This window comes from Vombatus ursinus, unplaced genomic scaffold, assembly GCF_900497805.2.
Source record: "Vombatus ursinus unplaced genomic scaffold, bare-nosed wombat genome assembly UNPS02001419.1, whole genome shotgun sequence".
NCBI classification, from domain to species: Eukaryota; Metazoa; Chordata; class Mammalia; order Diprotodontia; family Vombatidae; genus Vombatus; species Vombatus ursinus.
In genome coordinates this window covers 4,617,884-4,631,749 of record NW_020941197.1, presented here as the reverse complement: position 1 = coordinate 4,631,749, position 13,866 = coordinate 4,617,884, and the positions used below count along the sequence as shown (strand labels likewise).

Here is a 13,866-nt window from a genome sequence, read left to right as displayed (position 1 = left end):
GAGATTGTGTTTTTCCCCCCAATTTTTAATCTAAGTTTCAAACACCCTTCATTGAATGTAATTTTTAATTATATTTTGGTCAGAGGACAACACATATTATTTCTGCTATGTTTGTGAGGTACATACACACATACCACACACATATATATATTTATTACATGTGACCATATGTTAAGGTCAATTTTTGTGAAGATGTCATACACAGTTGAAAAATAGGTATACTCCTTTCTATTCCCCATTCAATATACTCCAGAAGTCTAACACAGCTAACTTTCCTATTTACCTCCTTAACTTCTTTATTTTATGGTTAGATTTATCTAGGTCTGAGAGGGTTCAGAGCCCCCCCCCAATATAAAAGTTTTACTATTCTCTTAACTCATTTAACTATTCCTTTAAGAATTTGGATGCTATGCCATTTGGTATACATGTTGATGTTAATCATCAATTAATTATATTAATATTTCTATTAATTATCTATGGTATCTTCTAGAACAACGTAGATTTTCTTATCTTATTTATTAGGTATATTTTTGCTTTTGTTTTACCTGAGATCACAATTGTTACCCCGGCCCCTTTCACTTCAGCTAAAGTATATTCTCTATGTGTATCTTTGTTTCAAAAGTGTCTCTTATAAACAACATATTGTTGAATTTTGGTTTTTAATCCATTCTGTTCTGTACTTTTGTTTTATGGGTGAGTTCATACCATTTACATTCACAGTTATGATCGCTAACTGTGTATTTCCCTTCATCTTTATTCTCCATCCTTCTCTTTTTAACCCTTTCCCCTCCTCAACAGTCTGTTTTAATTCTGAACAATGTCTCCCTTAATCTACCTTTCTCTCTTACCCTTTCTCCCTTTCTCTTAGCCCTTTCTCTCCTTTTCTTTAAGAGGAATTTCTGTACCCAAATGTGTATATGTATATTCTTTCCTACTTAAACCAGTTAAGAGAGCAAGGTTCAAAAGTTGCCCACTTTCCACCCTCATACTTCTCTCCATTGTATAACTTCCTTCTATGCCTTATTTATGAAATAATTTCCTCTCTTCTTCCTCTCCCTTCTCCCAGTGCATGCCGTTTCAGTCTTCTTTTGAGATCCCAACATAACAGACTCAAAACCCATTCCAAGTGTTGTCATTCAGTTGTTTCAGTCATGTTCAACTTTTTGTGACCCCATTTTGGGAGATTTTCTTGGCAAAAATACAGGAGTGGTTTGCCATTCCCTTCTCCAGCTCATTTTATAGATGAAAAATTAAGGAAAACCAGGGTTAAGTGACTTGCCCAGAATCATAGGGATATTAAGTATCTAAAGCCAGATTTGAACTCAAGAAGAGAAGTCTTCCTGATGCTAAGCCCAGTGCTCTATCCACTGTACCACCTAGTTGGCCCTTTAAGTAGACTCCCACTAAGTGCCCTAGTGATGCTAAATTCTTAGGGGGTTACATATATCAACTTCCCATATAGGAATGTAAGCAGCTTAATTATTTTCTTATGATTTTTTACTTGAGTTTACTTTTTTTTTTTTTTAATACTTCTCAAGTGCTGTACTTGAATGGCAAAATTTTCTATTTAGCTCCGGTCTTTTAATTAGGATATCTTCAAAATCCTCCATTTCATTAAATATCCATTTTTTACCCTGTAGAACGACACTCAAGTTTTGCTGGGTAGGTTATTTTTAGTTGCAATCTTAGCTCTTTTGCTTTTCAGGGTATCATATTCCAAGCTCTTCGCTCCTTTATCATGGAAGCTGTTAAATCTTGTGTGATCCTTACTGTGACTCCATGGTATATGAATTCTTTCTTTCCTGCTACTTGCAGTATTTTCTTCTTGTAAAGATTTTGGCTATAATATTCTGGGGAGTTCTCCTTTTGGGATTTGTTTCAGAAAGTGACTAATGGATTCTTCCAATTTCTACTTTGCCTTCTGGTTCTTCTAAGATATCAGGGCAGTTTTCCTTCATGGTTTCTTAAAATTTAATGTCTAGACTTTTTTTTCATTTTGTTTTTGTTCATGGCTTTCTGTTAATTTAATAATTCTTAAATTATCTCTCCTTGATGTATTTTCCAGGTCGGTATTTTCCTGACAGATTTCATATTTTTTAAATTTTTAAAAATTTATTTATAGTTCTCAACATTCACTAAGATTTTGAGTTCCAAATTTTCTCCCCATCTCTCTCCTCCCCCTCACCCCAAAACAGGATGTAATCTGATGTAGGCTCCATATATTAATTCATATTGAACCTATTTTCACATGAGTCATATTGTGAAGATGAATTAGAACCAATGGGAGAAACCACTAGAAAGAAAAAACAAAAAGGAAAAAGAAAGATCATATAATGTGCTTCAAACTGCATTCAGACTTCACAGTTCTTTTTCTGGATGTGGACAGCATTTTCCATCATGAGTCCTTGTGAGTTGTCTTGGGTCCTTGCATTGCTGAGAGAAGATGAGTCCATCAAAGTTAGTCATCACACATTGTGGCTGTTACTGTGTACTTCACTCACAAACAGTTCATTTAAGTCTTTCCAGGTTTTTCTGAAGTCTGCCTGTTCATCATTTCTTGTAGCACAACAGTATTCTATTATATCCATATACCACAGCTCGTTCAGCCATTCCCCAACTGATGAGCATCCCCTCAATTTCCAATTCTTTGCCATCACAAAAAGAGCTGCTATAAATATTTTTGGCATGTGGTTCTTTTTGAGCTGTTCATATTCTTACATTGGTACCATTTCTTTTCCTAATTACTCATTTTATTTCTTTTTTTAAGTCTCTTTCTTTAGTTCTTTAAAGAATTCTTGTTGGGCCTGTGTTCAAATTGCATTTTTCTTTGAGGCTTTCCTTGTAAATGTTTTCAAGTCACTGTCTTCTTCTGTGTTCGTGTCTTAAGCTTCCCTGTTTCCACTGTAGTTTTTCAAAGTCAGGTTTATTTTTGTTGTTGTTGGCTCATTTAACCAGCCTACTTCTTGACTCTGTACTTTACTACAGTAGAGTTAGTTTGGGCTCTGCTCAGCTCCGGGTGGGGGAATGTCTGGCCTAAGCTTCTGTATTTGATGTCTTTTTGTTGCTTTCATAGATCAGTGGGGGCATTTAAGTTTTCAGTGCTTCCAAAGTGTTGTGATCTGGGATGAGGTCTCTTCACTGTCTCCTCATCTGTGCTCTGCTCCTTGCACAGATAGGGTACCCTGCTCCCTCATAACCACAACTGCTCTTCACTGCCTTCTTAGAACTATGACTCCAAACTGAGCCTGTAGACCTCTCAGTATCTTCCTATGGTGCTGTGGGCTGGAAAAATTCCTCATTTATTTTTTTTCTTGCCTGTTCTGCTCAGAATTTATTCTGGAATGTTTTCTAAGTCATTGTGGAAGAGATTTTAAGGGAACTGAAGTTGCTACTTATCCCATCTTGACTCCACTGCAATAAAATATTTTCATGGGATATTTGCTCATCATGTATTGTAGTACTGATAAGGATTTGCAAAAAGACCACCATGAAAAAATAACAGCTTATGTACCAACACTGGTTGCTAAGGGTGAAGAGACAGAAAAGAGATATTATAGCACGAACTTGATAATCAACTCTCCAAGTTAAATCCACATACATTCTGATACATAGTGATCTCAATGCAAAGGTAGGAACAGGGGAAGATTGCAAGAATGTATGAGGAGATGTTATTTAGGAAATGGTAATGATAGAGGCCAAGAGACTAACTTACACCTTTATATCAAAGACAATTTCTTCCAGGAAAGAATTAGGAGGTGTCAAATGTGCCATATATCAAATTAATTAGATTACATATTAATGGGCAAGAATAATCATGTTATTTATGTAGAAGTTGAATCAGTTATATATAGTCAATGTAATTGTCAGTGCAGAGATGAAAATTGTTAAGATAAAAAAATGAGGAAAAGATGATGAAAACAGAACCAACTCAATTTTGAACTATTTAAACTCATCATTAGCAATGAAAACTGGTAAATGGACAATAGAAATGACACTGAATCCAATTACAATAAACTTGTACAGAAGTTTAACTGCTATAAATCTACTGCCATTACAGGAAGAACTAAAGAGCACAGAAAGTACATATAAAACATTTGTCAGTATCAGTCAGAAACATTTGACTTGTGGAGAAGCAGAGACACGTGGAAACCACAGGTAAGACCAGTTTATAATATAAACTCGTTTGTAAAATCCTGAAGGTGTTTACCATGAACACTATTACTTCACAAAGCAGAAAGGAGCAGAGGGTAAAACCTCCTTTAAAAAAAGTCCAGCAAAAGATCCAACTAAGTAAAATCATGCTAAAGGCACTTAAGGATAAAAATAATTGAGCAAATTAAAGGAAAAATTGAAGAGATTCATGAAGATTACTACTGAAAACAAGTGAGCATACCACACTGTTTCATTCCAGGCCCCGCTGACCAGCAGATAGAAAATTATTTTTATTACCCAAAATGCAGGAATTACCCACCACAAGTGATGGTAAAGTTCAACCATCAGGCATCAACCACAGTGGCCTGAAGGACAAACCTGGAAAGATTCTGGAATAGATGTTGATTTAAAATCTGCATTTTTAAAAAAATGAACAAAGCATTAATGTAAATGAACCTCCAGAAAAAAGGTAGGCAATCAGTGGGGAAAATGGAGGGCTGTGCTTGGCCTCTCGTGAGGTTTGTACCTTAATCTATTAAGAAATCATCTATCCCTACAATGTCCTGAGGGTTCCTGATAGGGATTCATTAGGTGTCTCATGATCTATTATATAGTCCACGTTGTTTTCTGATGAACAACTGAAACATGATGTCAGTTTATTGTCCAGCTGGACCACAGATAAAGTAGAACAAAGATATAGGATAGTAACCCAGAGCTGGGAGAGCCAAGGCAAAGGCTAAGAATGACATTAGAACCAAGTAGCAGGAGCAAAACAGACCCAAAGAACACGAAGCAAATATAGTAACATATAAAAGAAGCAGCCAGTCAGGTAGAAGCCAAATCAAAACAGAATGATTGCAATATAGGCAGAGATATGAGAAAATAATAGCAAGGAGAAGTAGGGAAGTCAAGAGGAATCATAAATCAAAAGCAACCAACCAGTTAGTGAAACCCAGGAAGACAGTGAGGAGAGCAGAAGCTCACAGAACTACCAGAAACCTGAGGACCTTGAAACTGCAATAAAGCCTGCTTCAGATAAGGAACCTCTAATATTGATTTGCCAATAGGAATTACTCTTAACTGGCTTCCTTTGGCATGGCCATTCTGCCTGTGGCCTGAAAAATTGCCCACAATTATCTCAAAGCTCAGGGCCTGTAGGCTAAAGGCTTGCTGCAGTGCAAACTGCCTCAAGTAGTAAAGATGAGAAGCATCTTCCTCTAAGCTCTGGCTGATCATGGCAGTAACAGGTAAACTAGAAAGAAAAAAATAAATTCACAAGCCATGAAAATATATTCTTAAATCCCTACTATGTGCCAGGGACTGCACTAAGTGCTGGAGAGTCAAAGAAAGGTAAAAGACAGATCCCGCCCTCCAGGAGCTCACAGTCTAATGGGGGAAAGACAACATATAAAAAAACAAACGAACAATTGAGTGGGGTGCATGATGAAGACCTGAAACTGACTGGGTTTCCAAGAATTCTTAATGCTTTGAAAATACACTGAAATTATGGACTTTTATGTTATGATTATAGTAAACAAAACTACAATTTTAATGCTTTTCTCCATTTAATCTTATCCACATTTTGTACAATTTAATGTACAATCATAACAATAGATACCAGAAGATCTAAAGCAGGTTATTCTGTATTTTATTAACAATTAGGGCTAAAAATATTTTATGCTTAAATATTCTTATTATTTTAATTATCCCTCACACTTATACTCTGCCATGAGAAAAGCTGCTATATTCAGAAATCTTAATTAAAAACAATTAAATTCAAAATAAATTCTAATAAATTGAGAACTTTAGAATCACTTAAAATTTTTAGTATATATGACTTTAATCAAACTAACCTTTTCTTTCTTTAGAAATTCTTCTCTGAATTTATTAGTGGTAAATCCCCTTGAACCAGTAAAACGTAAGCGTTGGTACTTAGCTTGAACATACAAACCCTTCAGTACTAGGCCTGATTTATAATGGGGCTGGAATCTGCCATCTATCAAATTGTTCTGTAAAGAAAAAAAAGACAAAATCAGTTTTAAACTGTTTAGATTCCTAATCATACTTTATTGACATGACAGAATTGCCATTTTCAAATGTGACATAGGCAATATTTTAAAATAATATAACACATTAGTTTTATCTTCTTCAGTAATACCTCCACTTCATATTTAAAATAATATTTTCAGACATTATCTTGACAGTCATATTGTTACAGCTAACAGTAGTGATTACAGAAAAATCCATTATAGAATAAATCTGGATGTTAAGTACTTCAGATATTCAAAGAATGATATAAGGGTAATAAGGTGATGCTGAGTTCATTAAAATTAATTAAAAACAACTTGCTAGGTTCTGTGCAAATAAACGACTGTCCAAATTTCAACTATGAATTTAAAAAAAAAAAACTAGCTCACTAGATTACATGCCTTGGTATCTCAAAAGCCATCATTTTATATCTCTGTTATTATATCTACACCTGGTTAAGCTCAAAAATAAACATTTAGCTTTTGATCTCTAAAAAAAAAAGTAACTTCAAAAACCCAATAGACTTTTCCATATTAATATTTTAAGGATACATAGTGACTTTCCTCCCAAAAAACCTAACTTCTGATATCTGAATTTTTTTTTAAATTTTAAATAAAACGTTCATTTGAAAAAGACATGTCTTGTTAGGAAAGACATCATATTCAAGCCATCTCATGAACTGTGATCATACTACCAATCCAGTATATTTCATGGAATGAATTCCCTCCTCATGGTTGTCTCATAGAACAACCTTCTTCAAGATGCAACTCAAGTTTTACCTTCTACAGAATGCAGAAGGATGGCTTCTCTATGAAGGATTTAAATAGAATATAAGCTCACTTTGAGGGCAAGGGAGTGCTTCATTTTTATATTGCTATCACTTAACACAATGTCTTTCACATAGAAGGTAATTAATAGATGCTTATTCAATTTCATGAATGACATGAAGAAGTTATCTGTGTGCTCAGATAAATGAAAGTAAGAAGCATTGTAAGTAATTCTTATAACAAATTCAAATAGAAAGGGGGCCACTAAACAGTACATGTGAATCTCTGCAGACTACATACTGACTAGAAAAACACACATGTTCATATATTTCTTTTTATTATTAATGCATCAACACATTAAAATCAGAAAGGAACTATACTTCAAGCTGGCTCAGGCTGTATTTGGGAATATTGTGGACCTCAAGGTTGACATTTCTGCCTTACAATATTCATATGAGGTAAACCCATCCTAAGTATCATTCCTAGTTTTCAGAAAAGGGAACTGAGACTGAGAGATCAAGACACTTGTTCAGGGTAACACAGCAAATAAATATAAAACAGCCAGGACTAGGACTTAATTCTCAAATGCCATCCAAAATATTTAGTATCTAAACACTACACATATTTCCAAAAGATACAAACAATTCCAAAATAATTTCAAAAAAATGGAGAAGGTAGTATTATTCTTTTTTTCCCCTAATACTGTCTACCAAATGACACCTATCACTTCTGTTACCTTGCTTCTTATAACATGGATTACTTGTCTGTCATTGCTTTCAGAGTAATTACAGGAATGAGGGAATAAACAAATAAAACAAAAAGACAGAATATTTTTCTGTATTTCTTTGTATATTTTTGAAAAACAAACTCGATACTTTAAAAAGAAGAAAAATACAAGTATAGCTTATTTTATAGAATCTGTGAATTCCAAAGTTTGTTGAAAGGTGAATTTCTGCAAAATGTCTTTGTTCTTGGTTGTTACCATGATAAAATCAGAATGTATATCCATAGGAACAAACTCTCAAATAGACTGCTGGCCAGGAAAAAAAGTAAGGCAATGACTAATCACAGCACATTCATGGAAGGAAGAGAAAAGGAGAAAAGTTTTGAACAACTTGAAAGGGATAAAATCAACCGGTCAGCAAAAGCAAAAACACTGCCGTAGTCAGCATGCCTGCACAAAGCTACCAACAGGATTCCTGATAAATATTTTTCAACTCCATCTCCAAACTATGGAGATGAATATTCTACTTAAAAAATATCAAAGACAACAGTAACAAAAATAGTCAACACACCTGAGTTTGTTGGCATGTCAAGGCCAATGAGTCTTAGATTAGATTCCTAAGAACCTCACTCTACTCAGCTTTTAACATCCCATGAGAATTACAGTGATGTTTGGGAGGGTTACGAATTCAAGTTAATCAATAATCACATATTAAACACTTACTATGTAACAGTGCTAGGGATACAAAGAAAGGCAAAATACAGTCTTTACACTCAGGAGCTCACAGTCAAATGTGGGAAACAATATGCAGGCAACTATGTACAAACAAGATACAAAGGGAAAACATCAGAATTAAGTGAGCTTGGCAAAGGCCTCAAAAGGCCTCCTACAGAAGACAGGATTTTAGCCGAGATTTTAAAAAACCAGGAGATGGAGATAAGGATGGAGAACAAGAGGTTCTGCAAGCAAAAATGCCCAGAGTCAGGAGATAAGAGTATTGTTTGAGGAACAGTAAGGAGGTCAATGCTACTCGATCATAAAGCAGCATGTGGTGGGGTATAAAGTATAAGACTAGAATGATTGGGAGCTAGGGGGTGGGCGGCTAGTTATGAATGCCTAACAGAGGATTTTGAAATAATAGGGAGTCATTGAAATTTACTGAATATGGAGGTGACATGGTTGAACCTATGCTTTAGCAAAATCCCTTTGCTGGCTGAGTGGAAGATGGACTGGAGGGGAAAGATACTTGTACCAGGCAGACCAACCAGTGGGTCATTGCAATAGTCCAGGTATGAAGCAATAAAGGCTTATACCAGCAGCAAGGCAGTATCAGAGGAGAGAAGGGGGCCTATTTTACAAAGGTAAATCAACAGGTCTTGGTAACAGATTGAAGGATGATTGCTCCCCTGACAGTAATAAAAAATTTGGAAAAGGGGAAGGTTTTGGGGGATAAAGATAATGAGTTCAGTTTTGGACATGTTGACTTTAACATGTCTATACAATATCTATTTCTAGATGTGCAATAGGCAGTTGGAGATGCAAGACTGGAGGTCAGCAGAGAGGTTAGGGCTAAATAAATAGATAGGAATCATCAGCATAACCAAGATAGCAATCTGTAGGAACTGATGAGAGCACCAAGTGAAACAGTATAGAAGGAGAAAAAAAAAAGGGCCCAGGACAGAGCTTTGCGGACCACTCAAGGTTGTGGGTGTGACATGGATGAAAATCCAATAAAGGAGACTGAGAAGGAGCAGTCACACAAGTAGGAGGAGAACCAGGAGAGAGAGGTGATCTGAACGATTGCAGAGAGGTCAAGAACTCTGAGGATTAAGAAAAGGCCACTAGATTTGGACCACACACAAAAATAGCTGACATTTATAAAGTGCCTAAAGATTTCCCAATTACTTCTCACACAATACAATAGTGAGGTAGGCAGTCTAAAATTTTCTACTTTAACAGATGAGAAAACAGTGGCTAAGAAAAAGGGAGTGCCTTGTAGGGCTGCATTGTCTAGAAATAAAAGGGACCATAGGGCCTTTCCAACTTCTTCATTTTACCAATGAGGAAGATGAGGCTTAGGAGGTTAGGTGATTTACCTACAGTTACAAAGCTGTATCAGAGATGGGATTCAAGGTAATTTCTGATCTTAAAACAGGGTTCTTTAAACTACATAACACTGCCTTCATTGAATGAAAGAATGTTTCCACGGGTAGTTGTGGATGTGGCAAAATGACATAGCTGATATAAGCATTTAATCAGAGCTTTACCTGTCTATACAATAGTGACTACTGAATGCCAAATTTATGAATCCTTGCCATATTTTCAAATTTCCTTTAAGACACCTAACGTATTTATGCCAGTATAAAAATCGGACATCTCATTTTAGAAATATAAAGGAGCACCTAGTAATTTGAAGGATCTGAATTTTTAAAAAATACTTAAACCAACTTAAATTCATTCCTTGTTTTGTTAGGGCTGACTATAATTAGCAACAATGGAGGCTTTGGTTAGCTGTAGTTTCTACTAAAATTAATTTATAATATGCCCCAAACTTTATATATCATGGTTAGAATGAAGATATATATGTTTCTGCAAATAACCTGATAGGTGAACTCGTATCTGATTGCAAGTAACCAAAACACAATCATATGGGGAGGGATATCTTATATTAGGTTTTTTTTATTAGGATTTTTATATTAGGACTTTTTTCCCTTTGTTTCATTATGGAAGAATTGTATAATATTAAATCATGACACAGTATTATAAAATTTTAGGCAGGTGTCCACATAAGGAAAATAATTATTTTTGGTAAATTTTTTGTTCATTCTAAACAAATACAAAACAAGAAAAAAAAAAGAACACTGCCATGTACACAGAACATAAAGATTCAATATAAAACAACAAATTTCCATTTCAAGAAAACCTATATAATAAATACTATACATTGTTTTCTAAGCTACTCAGCTTTTCTTTGCTTCCCTATAGGCTTTCTTTTGTTTTTTTGCTGTGTACTTTTTACTTTATTCACACCCCCTTTTTATTCACACACACACACACACACACACACATTAAAGTGGAAGGTCTTTCAATCTTCTCCTACTGAACCTTCTGACTCCCACACTGTCTATGAGGCAATGAGACTGCCTCCCAACCAAGCTGCCCCTAGGGCTTGTAAATTAGGTAGAATGGCATGGAGGTAGTTACATGTCATTCAGGCCTCTCTCATCTGGAGGTCAGGTCTTTCTTTCCTAGGGACTTCTTAGGTTGTCTTAGGAGGACAACAGCTTTACCCCAACTTCTGTTTACTTCTGCAGTTCTACATTTGCTGTGAGGCAATGTTCTGTCCTTTTCTGTGTGGAGGAAATCTAGAGAGACCTACTCCTCCACCTTCCTCTCTAGTTTGCTAATTTTGGAAAAAAAATTTTTCAAAAATCTCTCCACAGAAAGGATGAGAAACCATTGAGATCCTTGGAGAAATCTAAAAAAACACTCCAGTGAATGACTAAGAAATAAAGTATATATTCTTGTGAACAACTACAAACAGCAAAAAACATCATGGATTACAAATCCCATTAATACTATACTTCGCATCTAAGAGCAATGATCATCTCCTGCAAGAGAGCAAGATCACTCACATCATCCAGATGGCCAGATCTGTCTTAACCTAAGACTTTCAGACAGCTTCTTTCCATTCTTGTCTGCACCCTTCCAATGTTCCAACTATCTTTCCATTTCCAACTATGAAAAAGTCTGGATTGCAACTTAACCAAGACAGAGGTAAGACACAACACCAAAAATTATAACAGCAGAGAAATTTTTAAAAATAATTTGGGAATAGAATGTTCTGATTAATTAAAAATGTAAAATTCTCAGGAACCATAAATGCATCAGCATACAGTAGATACTCCTTCCAATAAAGTAGATTACAATATCTCTATAATTTGGAAATGGTATACATAAATTCCTACAGCTCAAAAAATTCATTACTTGGTGCCCAATCTTCAGGTGATGACCTCTCTCTATCTCAGTCAGTTCCACTTGTGGAATATAAATAGGTTGGGAAAACCATCTAGTGCTAGTGCTCTGCTATAGGTTTTGCCTAGAAGAACCCAGAGTAATCTCTGAGTCATGTAAGTATAATTTTAATGGCAACTAAAATAATTTGGTTAAAGGTAAGCTACTACCAAGTGCAAAATTATCATTTTCAAATAATTCTAATAAAATATCTTTAACATATGTTGTACAGAAAAAACTATGTTGCATTTGGCGATTTTTATCAGTACCTCAATGTCATCTTAAGAAAATTTATAAAATAATACATGTTCAAGGATCCTAAAAGATAAATTTTTAGTTGACAGGACATCACAAAACCATTTGTCATGCATTAACACTGTAAATGAAACACATATTCAGACAACTATACCTAGAGAATCATTTTATAGCCAAAACTGAAACTTAATATAAACATATAATCAATACCTTAAAAGGTCTTCTAAAGGTCCTTGGGTTTTGAAGATTGCCTCTAATTCCAAATGGTCTGTCATTAATGATGTCTTTTGTTTTTGAGGTATAATATGCATTCTGAATAGAAAAAAAAAGCATAGGTACTTTGCTGTGCTTTTTTTTTTTTAAAGTTCATTGTGACCACAAATTATCTAATATCACATATTCATGGTCTTAGGAACAAAAGAAAAATGGATGTGCCTCCATTTATGTATGTGTATGTATACATACATATCCTCATACAAACACATCCCATCCCCTATCATGGCTATTAAGTACTAGACTACCTTCCAATGGTAATACATCTTCTAATAAACTGAGCACAGTTCAGAGATGCAATACAAATTTAATGTAAAATCACAGAATAGTTACAAAACTCTATGACCAATAACTCCTGATATAGCTATCATTTTTTCTAGAAGCCAATCCTCCAGACTATTAGCAAAAGATAGCATACTCAGGCAGTCAAATGTCCCAAATCTTTTGCAACTTCAACACGAAGAAGACAATCCTGAAGTATGAGGGGTAAAAAGGACTTCTGTGACCATCTAGTCCAGGAGTAGGGAACCTTCGGCCTTGAGGCCACATGTGGCCCTCTAGGTTCTCAAGTGCGGCCCTTTGACTGAATCCACAGTTCACAGAACAAATCTCCTTAATGAAACGATTTGTTCTGTGAGACTTGGACTCAGTGAAAAGGCCACATTTTAAGACGGAGAAGGCCAGCAGGTTCCCCACCTCCATTCACATAATAGCTCATATTTTATGGTGATTTTTTAAAATTAAAATTTTTTTCTCATGGCTACCAAATCAAGGTAACTGAATAGAAGTAATCATTGCTGAGTAGCAGGAAATAATGAAAAGGATTGTTTCAGAGAAATCTGTAAAAACTTATATAAACTGTTGTAGAGTGGAGGAAACAAAACTAGAAAAAAAAATTAACGTTATAAAGTAAAACAACTCGGAAAAAATTAAGAACTCTTATTCCATAAATGCAGAATATCAATGGTGAAGCATATTATTACCTACCTCCTCACAGATAACTAACAAACTCAAAGGGTAGAATGAGACATGTTTTTGGACACAGTTAATGTGGGGATTTGTTTTGCTTATTAGTAATATATACCATTATCAGAGTTCTTCAATTCTTTTATTTTCATTTGGGAATTTGGAGGATAAGCAAGAAAGGGTATAGGATAGAGCTTCAGAAAAAAAAAACCCAGAAAAGTAAGACAGCTTTGAAAGCTATATTTTGAAGTTATTATTTATTTTAAAAGAAGAACAAACTCTAAAATGAAAATTTTAGTTGCATGCATAGTCCTCTCTTTCAATTTGACAATGTATATGGAAATACTAATTTTATTTGGTGTCCATTAATTTCTGAATTTTTTAAAACTCCCAAAAGGTAAAATAAAGTAGTACAAATATACCCATTTATGGGTAAGGAAAGCCTCAAGAACATTAAATGAATAATCCAGACATTTAATTATATAATTAACTCAAACCCAGTGTCTTTTTACATATAATACTGCTTCTTCACTCACAAAGAGAGAAATATTTTATTTGAAGTGAGTATTGCTACATAACATAATTTACCATTTCTGCTGCAAAAAAACAAAACAGTACCACCCCAAATAGATGCAATTTTGTTTAGTATAAAAGAACATCAGCAACTATATTTGTGCAATTCATACA

General features: G+C 34.8%; 1 protein-coding gene across 7 annotated transcripts in view; it reads right to left on the bottom strand.

The window, feature by feature from the left end:
* The window catches only part of BCLAF3 (BCLAF1 and THRAP3 family member 3), a 211,852-nt gene that overhangs the window by 124,633 nt on the left and 73,353 nt on the right, over positions 1-13,866 (bottom strand). For 6 of the 7 annotated variants that reach the window (XM_027866150.1, XM_027866130.1, XM_027866120.1 and 3 more), the window contains exons 11-12: positions 12,151-12,252; positions 6,006-6,161 (exon numbers count right to left, since the gene is read on the bottom strand). In XM_027866150.1, the coding sequence (XP_027721951.1) occupies positions 6,006-6,161; positions 12,151-12,252 (258 nt within the window). The remainder of the gene's footprint in view (positions 1-6,005; positions 6,162-12,150; positions 12,253-13,866) is intronic. The other variant, XM_027866142.1, reaches the window with a different exon arrangement.